This window comes from Zootoca vivipara, chromosome 2, assembly GCF_965207765.1.
Source record: "Zootoca vivipara chromosome 2, rZooViv2.hap1.1, whole genome shotgun sequence".
Classification (NCBI taxonomy): domain Eukaryota; kingdom Metazoa; phylum Chordata; class Lepidosauria; order Squamata; family Lacertidae; genus Zootoca; species Zootoca vivipara.
The window spans coordinates 122,071,792-122,090,857 of NC_142584.1; the positions used below are offsets into that span (position 1 = coordinate 122,071,792).

At 49.9% G+C, this 19,066-nt stretch overlaps 2 protein-coding genes across 3 annotated transcripts in view; one reads left to right on the forward strand and one right to left on the reverse strand.

The window, feature by feature from the left end:
* Window positions 1–19,066, forward strand: part of B3GALT4 (beta-1,3-galactosyltransferase 4) — a 35,028-nt gene that overhangs the window by 8,031 nt on the left and 7,931 nt on the right. The window lies entirely within an intron of this gene.
* Window positions 789–18,735, reverse strand: WDR46 (WD repeat domain 46). Of its 2 annotated transcripts, none has more exons than XM_060271134.2 (16): window positions 18,602–18,735; window positions 17,516–17,665; window positions 17,164–17,244; window positions 16,940–17,052; window positions 14,819–14,906; window positions 14,657–14,718; window positions 13,473–13,577; window positions 11,170–11,320; window positions 8,982–9,117; window positions 8,671–8,770; window positions 6,222–6,375; window positions 4,872–5,019; window positions 4,054–4,148; window positions 3,766–3,861; window positions 1,274–1,387; window positions 789–1,167 (listed from the first exon to the last, which is right to left on the reverse strand). In XM_060271134.2, exons 1-16 carry the CDS (start codon window positions 18,659–18,661, stop codon window positions 1,054–1,056), a joined length of 1,767 nt encoding a protein of 588 aa, XP_060127117.2. In that variant the 5' UTR covers window positions 18,662–18,735; the 3' UTR covers window positions 789–1,053. The 2 variants fall into 2 exon arrangements, with proteins under 2 accessions (XP_060127117.2, XP_088520069.1); XM_088663943.1 differs by having other exon boundaries at window positions 17,516–17,662; window positions 18,602–18,673.

Genomic DNA, 19,066 nt, shown 5'->3' on the forward strand with positions numbered 1-19,066 from the left:
GTGGCGACCCCCAATGGGGCATCTTGCCAAAGGGGATCTCTGCCCCGATGGATGTGCCGTTGGGGCGAAGAGCCTGCCGGCAGGGCCTGAACCCCAAAATCCTTCCCAGCAAACTGGACTCATCCGGTGGCATTCACTGCCTCCAACGGCAGAGTCACAGCATAGCCATCGCGGCCAGTTATACAGTCGTGTTAATAAATAATTTTTATTTATTATAAATAAATAAAATAGTAAGAAATGTACCTAGGCGCAAAATAATAGAAGAATGGAAGTATGCGCAAAACTATCTGGAAAAAGAAAACATAGAAAATAATTTAGTAACGTGTCTAGAATAAAGATATAAAAGGAGAGGAGGGAAATACAGTCAATAGAAAAGAATATAAATAAAGGAGTAGAGAGATATAGCAGAAAAAGCGATTAGGAGAAGGAAAGCGTGCCGTAAATAGTAGGAAGAATTTCTTTTTTGTTTCTATTTTTGTCTTTGCTTTTTTAATGTGTTTTCCTTACTTTTTTCCTTTTTTCTTATTTTTCTTTATGTAAGCCAATTTTGTACTTATTAGTTATAATAGGTCGGATGACTGGTTTTGAAACATTTATGATTTATATGATTTATTCAATTTTTATGTTGAATGAATGGATTTGATATATATGATTTATATGATTTAGTAAACATTTTAAAGATCAATAAAGTAATTTTTTTCCAAAAAATTTTTTTAAAAAAAATTTCATTATTTGTACCCCTCCTATTTGTACCCCTCCTATTGCGCGCAGAACAAACCCAATGAGACTTTTCCAGGAAGGGTTTTATATTTTATTTTACAAAAAGAGAGAGAGCACAGGTCCTTCGCGGGAGAAGCCCAAAGGCCATCTAGGGAGAACCGGAAGGGCGGGGGGCATTGGGAGGGGTTTCAACCCCACAGTGCCCCCATCTCTTCCTCGCAGAGGGAACGCCAGCAGGTCCTGCCGCTGAGCGGGGGGCCAAGAGGGTCCCTTCCACCCCATGGGAAATGGGGGGCTTCTTCTCTTCCGGCCAGGCAGCCCCACGCCCTGTTTCTACTTCTGGAAGCGGTCTAAGGCCGACCTCTGACCTTGGGGGGCTTTGGGGGCCTGCGGACACGGCGGCCGCCGCTCTCCTTGGCGCTGAGAGACGCTCTTCCGAATGGCAGCCTGGGCAGAAAGGAGAAGAGGAGGGGGAGACGGGGGTCATGGGCGAAGGAGGAGGCAGAGGGGATTCTGGGAAAGAGAACCAGAGGGGATTCTGGGAGGCACTTACGCGCTGCTCCTCGGCGGCCACCTTCTTCCGGCGCCTGAGTCTCCCCACGGCAGAGTCGCGGCCTTTCGTCCGCTTCCGGGGGCAGAACTTGACCTTGGCTTGGGGGTCGTAGCCCTGGAGAAAGTCGGAAAGACAGGGGTACCTTAAATCCGTTCCGGAAGTCCGTTCCAAAACCAAAGCGTTCCAAAACCGAGGCCCGCTTTCCCATAGAGAGGAATGCAAAACGGATTAATCCGTCCGGCAAGTCGAAAGAGTGCGGAGGGAAGTGTAGGGGGGGGAGGGGGAGGGGGAGGGAAAGGGCGGGTAAAGGGAATTTTGTATTTATGTACGTGATTGATTTTATCATTGTTTAAATTTGTTTTTCTTTTTGCTGTATATTTTAAAGATTCGAAATATTAATATTTAAAAAAAAATCCATTCCGGAAGTCCGCTCCAAAACCAAAGCGTTCCAAAACCGAGGCCCGCTTTCCCATAGAAAGGAATGCAAAACGGATTAATCCGTCCCAGACTTTTAAAAACAACCCCAAAAACAGCAATTCAACATGATTTTTACTACCTAACGAGGCCATTGATCCATAAGATGAAAGCAATAAGCAATGTACTGCGGCCACACAATCAATCGATCAGTAGCTGAACTGGGTTCCACAAAGTCACAAAAACCAAAACCAAAAGGAGCCGGAAAAACGAAAAATAAGTAGCAAAAACAGACAGACCTCAACGTAACACTCAAATTGGAGCACGTTCGACTTCCAAAAAAAAGTTCACAAACTGGAACACTTCCTTCCGTGTTCACAGGGTTTGGGTTCCAAGTTGTTTGAGTAACAAGGTGTTTGAGAACCAAGGGACCACTGTACCCGTTATTAAATATACAAAAGAAACAGCACATGGACAAGAACGAGAACGTACAACGGGTATTGACAAAGGACACGGGAAAGCAGGCTCCGCTCACTGGCTCCACATCTCCCAACTTTATTTACTGGAAAACTCTTATTATTATTTTGATCTTTTAAATCTGTATACAGTGGGACCTCGCAAGACGAATGCCCTGCAAGACAAATTTTCTGCAAGACGAACGCGTCTTGCGATCTGATGGTGACTCGCAAGATGAATTCGTTTTGCAAAAAATTCGTATTGCGAATCGCAGTTTCCCATAGGAATGCATTGAAATTTAATTAACGCGTTCCTATGGGCAAAAAAAGAAATTTCAATGCATTCCTAGGGGAAACCGCAATTCGCAAGACGAATTTTTTGCAAAACGAATTGACTCGCGGAACGAACTAAATTCGCCTTGCGATACACCACTGTACTGCCCTTCATCCAAAAATCTCAGGGCATAAAAATACAGAATATAAACACAAAATGCTGCAAACCCTCTCACTATCATGTACAGTGGTACTTCGGCTCTCGAACGGAATCCGTTCCGGAAGACTGTTTTGAGGCCCAAAACGTTCGAAAACTGAGGGGCTGTTTGCAAATTCAATTGAGAAAATAGAAAAAAAAAGGCAGTGGCTTTCTGAGGCGCGTTCAAAAACAGAAGCCGTTTTCGGGGTTCGGTTTCCGAAATGTTCACCAACAGGGACGTTCGGAAACCGAGGAATCGCTGCACTGTAAAATGCGCCTATTTACAGGTGAAACTCGGAAAATTAGAATATCGTCCAAAAGTCCATTTATTTCAGCAATGCAACTTAAAAGGTGAAACCAATATATGAGATAGATGCATGGCAGGCAAAGCAACATAATGTCAAGCCTTTATTTGCTGTCACTGTAATTATTTGTCGTTAGGGCAAGTCAATTATAAATGGAATGTAATTTATGAAATGTCATAGCGATGTTTATTTTTGCATTATTGTCACTATTTGTTTTATTACTGTGGAATTTCCAAAAGAAAGCATTTGTAAAAATTAAAAGAAAAAATAACAAGTTGCATTACTGAAATAATTGCACTTTTGGACAATATTCTAACTTTCTGAGTTTCATCTGTAAACATAAAAATATGTTTAGCATTTTACCCCCTTTTGCGGTTAGTCACGTTGTATTTCATGATTGACACGTGTACAGTCTCATAACACACATACACACACATGTACAGTGGTGCCTCGCTAGACGAAATTAATTCGTTCCACGGGTCTTTTCTTACAGCGAATCCCATAGGAATGCATTGACTTTTTTTTTGCCCATAGGAACGCATTAATTGAATTTCGATGCATTCCTATGGGAAACCGCGATTCGCTAGACGAATTTTTCGTAAAACGCATTCGTCTAGCGAGGCAACCTCCGCTCGAAAAATCCTTTCGTTAAGCGGAAATTTCATTAAGCAGGGCATTCGTTAAGCGAGGCACCACTGTATAGTTTTTTGAAAAGGGGTCTCAAAGCCGCCAGGTTTTGGGCCAGCCTCCCGCCCCCCAATTCCCAGCCTGTCCTCCGCTCTCAGGCTCCCCAGTCCCCCAGGACAGACCCCCACCCCAAATCCCCCCTCGCCCTGGAAGACTCACCAGCCTCTCGGCACGCTCCTTCTGCCGCTGCTCCAGGGAGACCCGGTCCACGGTGCCCAGCTGGCCGGGATCCAGCGAGATCAGCTCGTGCGGGATCTGTCGGAGGGAGGAAAGGAGAGAGTGAGAAGAGGCGAGGGCCCTTGCTTTGCTTAATCTGCGGAACTCCCTGCCACAGGGCTAGCGGCTGCAAAACAGTCGGGGGAAATGGAGCCTCTGAGTTCAGAGGCAGCCTATCGGAGTCACGGCAGGAAGAGCTGTGAGAACAGGGCCCCGATCCTCCTCGGGTACCTTCTCCAAGAGAGCCTTGACCTCCCACTCCTGGCGCTGCTTCCGACTCCGGAAAGGGTTGCTCTCCAGGGCGTCAAAATTGGGCTCCCCGGCTCCTGCGAGGCGAGAAAAGAGGGGGTGAGTCAGGAGGAAAAGCTGAGGGGAGGTGACTCATTACCCCCTCTAAGGCAGTGGGGCAGACCCAGCCCACCTGCTCCACCCTTCCCCTTGGGCCAATCACAGGTGCACTGCAGGGGGTTGAGCTGGATGACCCCTGGGGTCCCCCTCCAACTCTGCAATTCTAGCATTCTACCATTCTTTCATAGAATCATAGAATCCTAGAGTTGGAAGAGACCCCAAGGGCCATCCAGTCCAACCCCCTGCCAAGCAGGAAACACCATCAAAGCATTCTTGACATATGCCTGTCAAGCCTCTGCTTAAAGACCTCCAAAGAAAGAGACTCCACCACACTCCTTGGCAGCAAATTCCACTGCCGAACAGCTCTTACTGTCAGGAAGTTCTTCCTAATGTTGAGGTGGAATCTTCTTTCTTGAAGTTTGAATCCATTGCTCCGTGTCCGCTTCTCTGGAGCAGCAGAAAACAACCTTTCTCCCTCCTCTATATGACATCCTTTTATATATTTGAACATGGCTATCATATCACCCCTTAACCTTCTCTTCTCCAGGCTAAACATACCCAGCTCCCTAAGCCATTCCTCATAAGGCATTCTTTGGCGGTCAGGCGGACATCTGCCAGGGATCCCCTAGCTGAGATTCCTTCCTTGCAGGGGGTTGGGCTGGATGACCCTCAGGGCTCCCCCTCCCACCCCCACCCCTTACCTGGCACCAGGAGGCTGGCAAAGCCTTCTCCGTGGCCAGCGCCCAGCACGTCCTCAAAGGGGCAGAAGCGCAGGGCATGAGCTGGGCGCGGAAGGGAGTGGCACAGGTAAGGCTTGGTGGGCGGGCAGGAGACAATGTCCTTGTACACCTGGAAAGGGAGAGAAAAAACAGATTTGGGGTGGCTGCTATGGACTCCTGGGCTCTATGGGGGATGGAGCGACGCCCCTGCGAGGAACGTCGGCAGCTTTCCAGTCAGGGCGAGTGGCGAGCGAAGAGGAAACTTGAACAATTACACCAGGCAAGGAGAAAGTGGAGAGATAAATCCCCCCTCTGGTGCAGCACTCGAACTCGTGCCCATCCCAGGAAGCTGAACATTGGGAGATTTCGGGACAGGTTAAGAGAAAGTCCTCTGTGCGGTTAAACTGTGGAACTCCCTCCCACTAGAGGCAGAGAGAGAAAAACACCAACTCGGATGGTTTCGAAAGAGGATTGGAAAGATCTGTGCAGAAGCCTGTTGATGGCTGCTGGCCAGGGTAGTCCTGATCTTGAGTTCGAATCCTGATTCGGGGGCATCTAGGTGGCCACTGTGAGAAGAGGGGGCAGGACCAGGTAGGCCTGATCTAGCAGGCTGTGACTTTTGAGATTCTGGCTTTACCTCCATCTGATCCAAAAAAAGCCCCTTTTCAAAGCATTTGCAAAAGCGCAAAACTCAGCTGAATCACAGAATGGGAAGGGGACACTGGAGGGTCATCCAGCCCACCCCGCTCAGGGCAGGATCCTGCAACTTGCTGTAACCCTGATGATCACTTAGGACACCTTGATGGTGATGAAGATTTATTAAACTGTATGCCACCCTACCCCTGTGAGTCCCAGGGCAGTCACAACATAAAATCACAAAATACACCATAAAAACCCACAATACCCCCCCCCTTAAAAAACACAATTACTTCTGCACACTACTGCCTGGCCAAGAGGATTCCGGCTGTATGAAAACAGGCCGTACTAAGGAACACAAAAATAAACCAGGCCAGTCTTGTCTGCATAGGAGCCAAATACCCCCAGGAACAGAGGAATCAAGGTATACTGCTCCTAGACCAGGAGGCTCCACAAGGACATAGGAAGAGCCTGCTGCGTTATGCTCCAAAGCGACAGGCTGTCTCCGCCTTGCCTGAATTAGAACCCGGTGCCGGATGTGGGGCAGGGGGCTGACATTAAGCAGGGAAAGTGTTGCTTTAGAAAAATTCAAGAAACCCCTCAGGCTTGAGGATTTGCGGGAGATGGAGCTGTGAAGCCCACCAAGCTAGGAGGAAATTTGGGGGGGGAGTTCCCCCCTGCCCCCCGCCCAGTTACCTGGACGATCTCCTGGCATGCGGCCCCCAGGAGCCCCCGCTGGCTGAAATCTAGCTGCCCGGCCCCGGTGGGCAGCAGGAGGGAGTGGAGGCGGCGGTAGGAGCGGAGGTCGTAGATGTGGAGCTTCCGGTCCAGCCCAGAGGTGGCCATGTAGCTGCAGGGAGAGGAAGCGGAGAGTTTGTGGGGCAGGAAGGGAGCCCCAGGGGTCCTCTAGTCCAGCCCCCCAAAAGAGGACAAATAGAAAGTCAAGGCTGGGGGGAAATGGGGGAGAAACGTACGTTGGAAACGTCTATAAGAGTAAAAGAAAATTATTAGCAAAGGGAGATAACAGAAATCACTGGGTTAAAGCTGACCAAAAGTCCAGACAAAATAAAAAAAATTCCTTCCAGTAGCACCTTAGAGACCAACTAAGTTTGTCATAGGTATGAGCTTTTGTGTCCATGCACACTTCTTCAGATACACTGAAACAGAAGTCACCAGACCCTTATGTATAGTGGGAGGGTGGGGGGTGGGGGTGATGGGAATGGGTGATGGGCTGATAGGAGTGGTAAACCTGTTGACGACTGTTAACAACTGCAATTGGTCTTGCAGGAAAAAGCAAGGGGTGAGATGGCTAAAGAAAGCTTGATCATGTATAATGAGATAAGAATCCAATGTCCTTATTCAGACAGGTCTCTCCATGGTTTTAAGCTTGGTAATGAGTTGCAATTCAGCAACTTCTATTTCCAGTCTGTTTCTGAATTTTTTCTGTAATAAAACAGCTACTTTGAGATCTTGTATAGAATGTCCTGGGAGATTGGAGTGTTTCTCTGTCTTGTGATTCCTGATGTCAGATTTATGTCCATTTGGAACCATAGAATCATAGAGTTGGAAGAGATCACAAGGGCCATCCAGTCCAACCCCCTGCTGAGCAGGAAACACCATCAAAGCATTCTTGACATATGCCTGTCAAGCCTCTGCTTAAAGACCTCCAAAGAAGGAGACTCCACCACACTCCATTGGCGTAGGGTTTGGCCTGTTTGTCCAATATAGAGAGCTGAAGGGCACTGTTGGCATTTGATGGCATACACAATGTTAGAAGATGAGCAATTAAATAGTCCTGAGATGGTATGTTGGATGTTGTTGGGGCCAGTAATGATGTTGTCCGGGTGTATGTGGCAGCAAAGTTGGCATCTGGGTTTATTGCAGGCTCTGGTACCAGTGTCCATGTTAAGTCTGGTGGTTGTATTATTGTGGGTGAGGAGTTGTTTAAGATTGGGTGGCTGTCTGTAGGCAATGAAAGGTCTTCCTCCCAGAGCTTGAGAAAGGGAGCTGTCATTGTCCAGGAGAGGCTGTAGATCTCTGATGATGCGTTGTACTGTTTTAACTTGGGAGCTGTATGTGATGACTAGTGGTGTTCTGTTATTTTCTTTTTGGGGTCTGTCTTGCAGCAGGTTCTCCCTAGGTATCAGTCTGGCTCTATTGATCTGTTGTTTAACTTCATTGGGTGGATATTTTAGTTCTAAAAAGGTTTGCTGTAGGTCTCTTAGGTGAGAGTCAATGTGTCGCAGGGACAAGAGAGGTTTGAGTGGGTAGGAGTTTAGGAAACGTCGTTCTAAATCCACCATGACGAGGTAGCACTATTATCAATTTAGGATGGGGTGGGAGGTTCACAGGCTATGAAGGACTTGCTCCTAAAATTATTGGCAGCTGTGCGAATTATTATAGCCAGGAAATGGAAGCGGCAAGCAGAATATAAAGCGGAAGAACGGTATAAAGAGGTGTGGGATATAGCTAGGAATGATAAATTGACATGTGCCATTAAGGTAAGACAGAGAATACCGTCTGCAGGAAGAAAGATTTTGAGGAGGAGAACTTTGCCGTGTGTTTCAGCCTGTTTTCGGTTTACTCCTTCAGCTGCCGCCGATTCCATTTTTTGCTATCATTATTTATTGCATTTGCACACACACAAACACCATTTGCTGTCATCGTTGATTGAATCTGCACTCCGGAGATCGCGGGGCAGTTCGCAAAACGCAGCAATGCGGGACGAAGCAGAAACGAGGCAAACCCGTAACCCCCCCTCCGCCCGATCCTGCAGAGACATTTAAAAGGATGCCAGAAGGAGACCAACCAACCACCTTAGGGACGCCACTCTCAAATTGTGTAGGGTTTTCAGAAACCACCTCCTTGACTGCGGGACCCCTTCTTGGCCTCGCCAGAGCCTCTCTTCTCACACAGGAGAAGCCCCACCCACCCACCCAGGGTCCGAGACCCATCGGTTGCCTTCACCCGCTTTCGCCGGCCAGTCAAAGCCGTTCCCAGGATCGTGGCCGCTGTCACACGCTGACGGTTCCTGGCAGCCGAGGGCCGAGTGCGGCTGGGGAGACGAAAGGTGCAGAAACCGCCCCAGCCAGACAAGAGCAGGACTCGCCTTTTGCAAATTAAAATAAACGATCCTTTCACTCACGTGCCCGAGCCGTCGACCGCCAACGCCCTGACGGCCCCCTGGTGGCACAGCATCCGAACGAGGGGCTCCTTCACGTTGGGGCTCCAGAGGGTCACTGTGCCTATTTGGGGTGGGAGGGGGAGAGAAGATCAAACCAGGGAGGGTCCTGCCGGCCGCCGGCTCCTTCCCTTTTCGTCAGTGGCTAAACACCAGCTACAAACTGGGGCCCCCCCACCTGCCCCACAAGTCCTGCTTGCAGGATCCCAGAACGGTCGGCTCGGAAGGGACCCCCAGAGGCCATGCAGCCCACCCTGCCGCAATGGGAGCCTCACCGTTGCTGTGTCCCAGGTGGACGATGGCGTTGGAGGGGTTCTGGGCCATGACCCCCAGCCGGCCCCCCTTGGTGCAGATGGTGGCCACCTCCGTCCCCACAGAGATATCCAGGTACTGCAGGAAGCCTGTCTCGCTCTGGGAGGGGGGGCCCCCACAAAAAACAGAGGAGAGAGCTTTGTAATAAACAGACCCTCGGATCCAAGGGGCTTCTCTTTTCCGTGGGCAAAGGCACCCACCCAGGAGAGACCAGGAGCTAGATCAAGTCTGGGGGGGGGGCAGTTCTTATTTAGGAGAGGATCTTGAACCCCCCCCCCAAGATTGGCCAGCCAGACCCACAGCCGCTCCCCCCACCTGGTAACAAATCCGATTGCTCTATATTGGATGTAGAAATTGCAACATCCAATTGAATATTAGAGATTAGGACTTCGGGTTTTTAATTGCATTAAAGCTTCGGAGAGATTGCATCGAGCTTCCAGGCAAGCAGAGATTTAAGAAGGGCTCCTTCTTGGGGGAAGAGTCCGGAAGGCGACCTCCAAGTTAGCATGGTTAGGAGGATATATATCAGGGGTTCCCAAACTAAGGCCCGGGGGCCGGATGTGGCCCAATCGCCTTCTAAATCCGGCCCGCGGACGGTCTGGGAATCAGCATGTTTTTACATGAGTAGAATGTGTCCTTTTATTTAAAATGCACCTCTGGGTTACTTGATCTTCCTGGTTTCCTGGGGCATAGGAATTCATTCGTATTTTTTTTCAAAATATAATCCGGCCCCCCACAAGGTATGAGGGACAGTGGACCGGCCCCCTGCTGAAAAAGTTTGCTGACTCCCGATATATATCATGAATTAAAGAAAATGTTTAACAATACTTTTGTTAAAAAAAAAACCAGCAGCTTTTTCGTTAGGAATACTAGGTGAAGAGATACAGAGGGAGGAAGATAAAAGACTTTTCATGCGTGCAACAACGGCAGCGAGAGATGGAAGGAAGGAGAAGTACCAGGAAAAGAAGAATGGCAGGTGAAACTGATGGAGGATGCGGAGATGGCGAAACTGAAGGGGAGGATCCGAAACCAGGAAGATCAAGTCTTTACGAAAGACTGGAGGAAATTTGTAAATTTTTTAAAAGACCACTGTAAACAGTTACAATCTATGGCAGGGATGGAATGACACGTGTAATGTGGAATTCTTGATGATCATTATGGTGATTTAACACAGTGTTTTTCAACCTTTTTCACTTCTTATTTGTGTTTTCTGTTGGTCAATTAAACGACAGTGGAACCTCGAAAGCCGAATGCCTTTGAACCAGAACGTTTCGGCGCCTGAATTATTGAAACCGCCCTGTGGAATGCCCCCCTCCATCAGATGTCAAAGAAATAAACAACTATAAGGCATTTAAAAGACATCTGAAGGCAGCCCTGCTTAGGGAAGTTTTTAAGGACTGATGTTTTAATGTAGTTTTAATACATTTTAATACATTTAATACGTTTGTTGGAAGCCGCCCAGAGTGGCAGGAGGAACCAGATGGGTGGGGTATAATTATTATTATTATTATTATTATTATTATTATCCCAAAGTGATTGTTCCGATTTTTGAATGCTTTTCAGAAGCTGAACGTCAGGCGTGGCTTCCAATTGGCTGCGCGAACGCTCTTTTAATGTTTGATGGATTTCTGTATTTTAATGTTTTGTTGGAAGCCGCCCAGAGTGGCTGGGGGAACCCGGCCAGATGGGCGGGGTATAAATAATAAATTATTATTATTATTATTATTATCTTGTAGCCAATCAGAAGCCACGTTTTGCAAGCCGAACCAATTCTGTTTGACTTCCAAGCTACGACTGTACTCTTAAAGGGGGGGGAGGGGGAATGCACAGACTGTAAGACCCTGTAATAGAGTAACAGATTTGTAGAGGGAGAAGGGATACCCAAAGGTCCTCTAGCCCAACCCCCTGCAAGGCAGGAATTGCAGGTAAAGCGTCCCTGGCAGATGGTCCCGTCCCCGTCCACCCGGCAACCTCTGATGAACAGTTCTTGCTCTCAGAATCGTATACCTGGAGGGTCAGAAGGGACCCCCTTGGGTCATCCAGTCTGACCCCCTGCAACGCCAAACCTTCCCAGATCAGTCCTTGCCTGGAAGTCCAGAGAGAGGGGATTGTTGGGGGTCAGGAGAGAAAGATAACCCCGCCCTTCCTCACCGCTGTGGCCAGGAGGAAGTGGTAGGGCAGGAACTGCATCCTCTGGACCCCGTGGAAGCGCTTGAGGCAATTGAGCTCCACCCCCTGGTTGTCGTAGACGTAGAGCCACTTCCGCTGCGCCACCGCAAACATGGTCTCCGTGTGGAGCCACCTGGGGAGAAAGGGGGCGTCAGGGGGAAGAATGGGAGGGCTGTTGGGAGGGGGGGACCCCAAGGTCATCTAGCCCAACCCCCAGCAACGGCGCCGCTGCAGCTCAGAAGTGGAAAGAACCATAGAATCGTAGAGTTGGAAGAGACCACAAGGGCCATCCAGTCCAACCCCCTGCCAAGCAGGAAACACCATCAAAGCATTCCTGACAGATGGCTGTCAAGCCTCTGCTTAAAGACCTCCAAAGAAGGAGACTCCACCACACTCCTTGGCAGCAAATTCCACTGACAAACAGCTCTTACTGTCAGGAAGTTCTTCCTAATGTTAACCGGGGGCAGGTGCAAGGCAGCCTGGTTATGGGCAGGAGCTACGAGCCAGAGAAGTGCTGCCCCAAATTAAGTTGTGAACCGCCCTGCAATCTTTGGTTGGACGGCAGTATGCAAATGTAACAAATCATCATCATCCTATATAATAAAGTGCAAGTGTCTCTGCGTCCAGATTCCCTGTGTCCGCGCTACTGCGCATGTGCCCCACGGACACAGGGATTGGATGCAGAGACTGCACGCACACACACACACGCTCTCCCCACCCCCCCACCTACCGTTTCCCTGCGGCCGCCAACCGCTGCTCCCAGCCGGACTGAGCGTTGGCGGGGGGGGGGGGGAGAGAGCGTGTGCGTCCAGCAAGGACAGACCCCGGGGTTCGGAGAAGCGCTGTGCAAGCACTTCTCCGAACCCCGGGATGTCTCCTTCCTATCGTTCCTGTCCCCCTGCCGCCGACAACAAGGACAGGTCCCGGGGTTCGGAGAAGAGCTGCGCAAGCGCTTCTCCGAACCCCGGGATGTTCTAGCGCCCGTTTATTCAACGGGCTGAATTACACTAGTAATGATAATAATAAAGAAATTTCATGGGCTGGGCAGCTTCCCTAGCTGACTATGCATTCGACTTCCAAAATGTTCAGAAACCAAGGCGCGGCTTCTGATTGGCTGCAGGAAGCCAATCGGAAGCCGCGCCGGACGTTCCGAGATCCAGGGTACGACTGGACTCGTTTCAAACGCACGTTTTGAGATTTTCATCACTGAGCTGGGGGGAGGCAGCTACAACCTGGCCTGGAAGGTGGGAAGCCCTTGCCCTATGTCTGCAATGGGGAGACAGGAATGCCTCACAAGGCTGTCGCAGGTATTTGCCGATGGCAAAGTGTTTAAACCGTGGAGGAAGCGGCTTGGGAGGAGAGACGAGGGAAATGGGGTGGGAGGATCATAGAATCCTAGAGTTGGAAGAGACCACAAGGGCCATCCAGTCCAACCCCCTGCCAAGCAGGAAACACCATCAAAGCATTCTTGACATATGCCTGTCAAGCCTCTGTTTAGATAAGAAACTGCTCTGAGATCTACAGATAAAGGGCAGTATACAAAATAAATAAATTATTATTATTATTATTTTATTTATACTCCGCCCTTCCCAGTCAAGACCGGGCTCAGGGCGGCTAACAACAAAAATATCAAAGCAAACATAAAAGAAACAATTCAATTAAAATTCAGATTAAATACAATGTTAAAATTCAATTTTAAAATTAGGAATCTACAAGTGGAACCTCATTGAAATATCTGTAGGATAAAACCTTAGGGGAGGGTAACCCCGGGGTCAGACTGAGTCAGTCCAAAGGCCAAGCTGGGCCCTAGTCTCCTGAGAGAGAGCATTCCACCAGGTCGGGGCCAGTACTGAGAAGGCCCTGGTCCTGGTCGAGGCCAGTCTAACTACCTTGTGACTTGGGATCTCCAGTATGTTATTATTTGTGGACCCTCATGTCCTCTGCGGGGCATACCGGGAGAGGCAGCCCCGCAGGTACAAGGCTCCTAAGCCGCATAAGGCTTTAAAGGTCAAAACCAGCACCTTAAACCTGATCCTGTACTCCACCGGGAGCCAGTGCAGCTGGTAAAGCAGTGGATGAATGTGATCCCGCGGCCGGGACCCCGTAAGGAGCCTCGCCGCGGCATTCTGCACCCGCTGGAGTTTCTGGGTCAGTTTCAAGGGCAGCCCCGCGTAGAGCGAGTTACGATAATCAAGCCTGGAGGTGACCTAGATAATAGATGTGAAATTCCTGCTAGCCCCCCCCAAAAAAACTCAACACGGCACCCCCACGCGTTTGCGACTCACGCCACGTCTGTAACGGACTCCATGACGTTGATCTCGCACATCAAGGCCTTTGTGTGCCAGTCGAGGGCCGCCACGTGGCCCCTTCGGCCCCCCAGGAGGAGATGCCTGCGAAGAAGAAGAGGAGTTTGGATTTGATATCCCGCTTTATCCCAACCCGAAGGAGTCTCAAAGCAGCTAACATTCTCCTTTCCCTTTGTCCCCCACAACAAACACTCTGTGAGGTGAGTGAGGCTGAGAGACTTCAGAGAAGTGGGACTAGCCCAAGGTCACCCAGCAGCTGCATGTGGAGGAGCGGAGACTCGAACCCGGTTCAACAGATTATGAGACTACCGCTCTTAACCAATACACCACACTGTGAAGGAGGAAGAGGAATCATAGAATCGGAAGAGACCCCAAGGGCCATCCAGTCCAATCCCCTGCCAAGCAGGAAACACCATCAAAGAATTCCTGACAGATGGCTGTCAAGCCTCCGCTTAAAGGCCTCCAAAGAAGGAGACTCCACCACACTCCTTGGCAGCAAATTCCACTGCCAAACAGCTCTTACTGTCAGGAAGTTCTTCCTAATGTTGAGGTAGAATCTTCTTTATTGTAGTTTGAATCCATTGCTCCGTGTCCGCTTCTCTGGAGCAGCAGAAAACAATCTTTCTCCCTCCTCTATATGACATCCTTTTATATATTTGAACATGGCTATCATATCACCCCTTAACCTTCTCTTCTCCAGGCTAAACATACCCAGCTCCCTAAGCCGTTCCTCATAAGGCATCGTTTCCAGGCCTTTGACCATTTTGGTTGCCCTCTTCTGGACACGTTCCAGCTTGTCAGTATCCTTCTTGAACTGTGGTGCCCAGAACTGGACAACAGTACTCCAGGTGAGGTCTGACCAGAGCAGAATACTGTGGTAGTATTACCGGTACTTCCCTTGATCTAGGTGCTATACTCCTATTGATGCAGCCCAGAATTGCATTGGCTTTTTGAGCTGCTGCATCACACTGCTGACTCATGTCAAGTCATAGAATCATAGAATCATAGAGTTGGAAGAGACCCCAAGGGCCATCCAGTCCAACCCCCTGCCAAGCAGGAAAGTCAAGATTCCTCAAGGCAGGAATCTCAGCTCAATCCTACAAGGCAGAGGGCCGCCCAAGGAGGGAGACCGTTCCGCCGCCAAACAGCTCTTGCTCACTCACCTGCCGTTGCGCGTGTAGTCCACCCGGTATGGGCCAAACTGGTTCAGCCGCAGCTCAAAATGCTGGTGAGAGGAAAGCAGGCCGGGGTCAGGCCCTGGGAGGAGATCCCCACATTTTCCCCCTTCCTCAAAACCCCTTCCTCATTTCCCCTTCCCCGCCTACCTTTGCGCCGGCGGCCAGGTCTACGGCCTCCGCGATGTCGGCCTGGGCGATGGTGCAGGTGTCCTCCCCCTCATCTCCTTCCAGGAACCTGGCGGGGCAGAGAGAGGAGAAAGGGAGGCAGGGTTAAACCCCGGAGGTAACAGCCCCCGGGAGTCATGATGCCGGACCTCTCAGGAAATGAAGGTTTATTGGAAGAAATTTGATGAATATAAAGCAAAAATTGTGGAAAATGCTGATCTTTTAGCAGACAGGTGAAGGGCGGAGTAAAAATATATAAAAGGAATTTAATATGGAAAAGGCACGCAAAAAGAAATTTGGATATGTAAACCGAACCAGAGAATAGGCTGGAAGTTAGCACAGGGTGGAGGGTGAGAAAGGGTGGCTAAGGGGTATGTTTTCTTTTGTAAGCAGTTTTATTTTTTTCAGTAGCACCTTAAAGACCAACTAAGTTTTTATTTTGGTATGAGCTTTCGTGTGCATGCACACTTCTTCAGATACCACGAAAGCTCATACCAAAATAAAAACTTAGTTGGTCTTTAAGGTGCTACTGAAGGGATTTTTTTTATTTTGCTTCGACTCAGACCAACACGGCTACCGACCTGTAACTAGTTTTATTTTTGTTAGCAATAGTCTGCTATTTGAATCTGTACTTCTTTTTGAGTTTGTATTTTGTAAATGAATTTGATCTGAGTTTAAATTTGAATTTTGTAAATTAATGAAGATTATTGGGCAAGGGATATTGGGCAAGGGATATTGAAAGGCGTGCATGGGAGAGACTGTGGAAGGAGGATTAAAAACCTGCGGCATGTTATAAACCAGGAATGTCCAACAGGTAGATCGTGATCCACCGGTAGATCACTGGAGGTCTGTAGTAGATCACCGGCTCCCTCCGAAGAAGCTCAACAACTTCGGCTCCCCTAAAAAGAAGCTCAACATCTTTGTCCTGCACCTCAAAAAACAGGACTTTCCTCCTCCCTAAAAATGCTCAACAACTTTGACCTGCACCCCCAAAAAACAGGGCTTTCCTTTCTAAAAGTACTCAACATCTTTGCCCTGCCCCCCCAAAATGGGGGTAGATCACTGCCAGTTTCTAACTGTGAGTAGATCGCAGTCTCTTGAGAGTTGGCCACCCCTGTTATAAACTAAAAGAGAACTATATTCAAAGTGTTGGTGCTGACCTTTAAAACCCTAAACAGCCTCGGCCCAGTATACCTGAAGGAGCTTCTCCCTCCTCCCCATCATTCTGCCCGGACACTGAGATCCAGCACCGAGGGCCTTCTGGCGGTTCCCTCCCTGCGAGAAGCGAGGTTACAGGGAATCAGGCAGAGGGCCTTCTCGGTGGTGGCGCCCGCCCTGAGGAATGCCCTCCCATCAGATGTCAAAGAAAACCATGGGTAGACAAACTAAGGCCCAGGGGCTGGATTCGGCGCAATCGCCTTCTAAATCCGGCCCACGGATGGTCCGGGAAGCAGCGTGTTTTCACATGAGTAGAAGGTGTCCTTTTATTTAAAATGCACCTCTGGGTTACTTGTGGGGCCTGCCTGGTGTTTCTACATGAGTAGAATGTGTGCTTCTATTTAAAATGCATCTCTGGGTTATTTGTGGGGCATAGGAATTTGTTCACCCCCCCAGAAAAAATAGTCTGGCCCCCCACAAGGTCTGAGAGACAGTGGACTGGCCCCCTGCTGAATGTTTGCTGACCCCTGAAATAAACTATCTGACTTTTTGAAAAAATCTGAAGGCAACCCTGCTTAGGGAAGCTTTTAATATTTGATGAATCATTGTACTTTAACAGTAAGAGCTGTTCGACAGTGGAATTTGCTGCCAAGCAGGAAACACCATCAAAGCATTCTTGACATATGCCTGTCAAGCCTCTGCTTAAAGACCTCCAAAGAAGGAGACTCCACCACACTCCTTGGCAGCAAATTCCACTGCTGAACAGCTCTTACTGTCAGGAAGTTCTTTCAAATGTTGAGGTGGAATCTTCTTTAAAACAATAAAGGAAATGTTTTTTAAAAAAAACAAGGAAATGAAGATTCCTTGGCACCATTTGCCTGAATTGAACCAAGGCTCACCCACCACCCACCTGCCTCTTAAATGCAGGTGTAGAAACTACATTACCCAGCATCCTCCAGGAGGAGCATCTCCATCCGGGCCGCCTGCTGGGCTGCTGCCTGGGTCTTCTGCTCCTGCCTGGCCAGCTGGCGCTTCAGGCGCTTATCGGACACCGTCCCCTGTGGGATATGGGAAAGGGGGGGTCAAAGATGATGGTGGCACGCAGCTCCCCCCCCTAGACACCTAGGGAGAACATCAGCCCCCCCCCCAGGAAGGCCAAAGCGCCTCACCAGCTTGCCCCCGGCTCCTCGCTGGAACTTGCGCACTTGCTCACGGCTGACGGAGGCCGGGCCAGGAAACGGGTCCACCTTCTGAAAAAAAAACCACAGAATCGCAGCGTCAGAAGGGGCCCCCAGGGGCCATCTAGTCCACCCCTCTGCAAGGCAGGTATTGCAGCAAACGCCAAAGGGTGAACCAGGCGGCTATGGAATGGGGGAGATTGGGGGCATGTTGTATCCCCTTCCCCAGACTTCAGACTTCCTGAATTTGAAGGGACCCCCCCACCCAAGGGCCACCTAGCCCCTCCCTCCTGCAATGCAGACCTACTTCCCTACCTCCCCCCCCCCCCGCTTCCCTCCATACCCCTGAGATCCACTTCTTCCTGCCGGGACCCATCGGCTTCCTTGGGGAGGCCTCATCCTGCCACGGCTTCTTGGGATCCCGAGCGCCACTCTCTTCTGTGTCGGCTTGGGGGGCCTCGCCCTCCCAGTATCTCCTGACGACCTTCTTCTTCTTTGGGGTGGGGGAGAGAAAGAGGGAGGTCTGTATGTAAATTACAACCTTGCAAATGACTCTTAAATGCATTTAAAGCACACACACCCCACCCCCACCCTGGGAACTGCAGTTTAAGGGTGCTGGGAACTGCAGGAGATGATAGATAGATAGATAGATAGATAGAAAGAAAAATAGATAGATAGATAGATAGATGGCAGGGCGGTTCACAGCATAGAATATATGAGACAAAAGACGAAAAATGCATAATAAGGACAAGAACAAACCAAACCAATAAATAATAATATAAAAAAATTATTTGTACCCCGCCCTCCCCTGTCAAAACCAGGCTCAGGGCGGCTAACACCAATAAAATTACAATAAGACATAAAAGAAAAGAAAATTAATTAAAATTAATTAAACATTCCCCCCCCCTTCCAAAAAACACATGTAAAAGGACATAGGACAAACTGGCTGGAGAAGGAAAACTACGCTTCCCAGAATCCTTTTCGTGAGGCGGAGGAGAGGATGGGCTTCAAAGGGATGCCTTGTTTGGGGGGGGGGTTTAGGCAGCCAAAATCAATGGATGGGGGGGGGCGATTCCCAGCGGGCCTGGAGCCCCTCTCGAACTGGGACGGATTGGGCTTCGTGCAGAGACAAGCCCCAAGGTCCCAGTCACCATGGAGACCCAGAAGGGTAGAGGCGGAAGGGCCTCCCAAAGGCCATCCAGACCCACCTCTTGAAAGGCAGGAATGACCTGCTAAAGAACCACACGATCCCAGAGCTGGAAGGGACCCCCCAAAGGCCATCGAGGCGACTCTCCCCCTTTGCAAGGCAGGAACCACAAGCTCCACACTCACACAATGGTCTGGGGGCCCCAAAGGGCATCTGTCCCACCCCCTTGGGGGAATCCCGCTCTCCCCCCCTCCCTCCCTCCCCAGGGGCCCCTCTCCTCACCTTCTTCGGGTCTCCTGCGTCCTCCCGCGCCCCCCGCCCAGCTCCCCTCCCTCCTTCCATGGCTGCTGCTGCTGCTGCCGATCTCCTCTCTCTCCCAAACCCACGTGGACGGCCAGGCAGCCGGCTCAATCCTCCCACTTCCGGGTGCTCTCTTCCTGCCGCCCAATCCCTGCTCCCAGAGGGCCCCGCTCTCCTCCAATCCCCTCGTTAGGGGGGCTGTCCCGGAAGTGAAGCCGCTGCGGAGGCCCAGGAGGCGCTCTGGGAAAAGAGGAGAGGCCATGTTGAGTCAGGGCAGCCGCTCCTTCCATGTTTGGAGCGGGAGGAAGGGCCCGTCGCGGCCATCTTGAATGAGGGCAATTTTTGTGCCTCTCTGTTGTCTATCTCTCAAACCTGGCGCTGGTTTGGAGGAAGAGACGTATTTATTCTCCAAGTTGGCTCTGCCCCACGGGGCTTACAGTCCACAGC

Coding starts and splice junctions, on each gene's coding strand:
- WDR46 (XM_060271134.2), bottom strand. CDS start 18,661: ATGGAAGGAGGGAGGGGAGCTGGGCGGGGGGCGCGGGAGGACGCAGGA. Junction 14,907..16,939: donor CTCCTCCTGGAGGATGCTGG/GTAATGTAGTTT, acceptor CTGCCCCGCCAG/GTTCCTGGAAGGAGATGAGG. Junction 13,578..14,656: donor GACTACACGCGCAACGGCAG/GTGAGTGAGCAA, acceptor TCTTCTTCGCAG/GCATCTCCTCCTGGGGGGCC.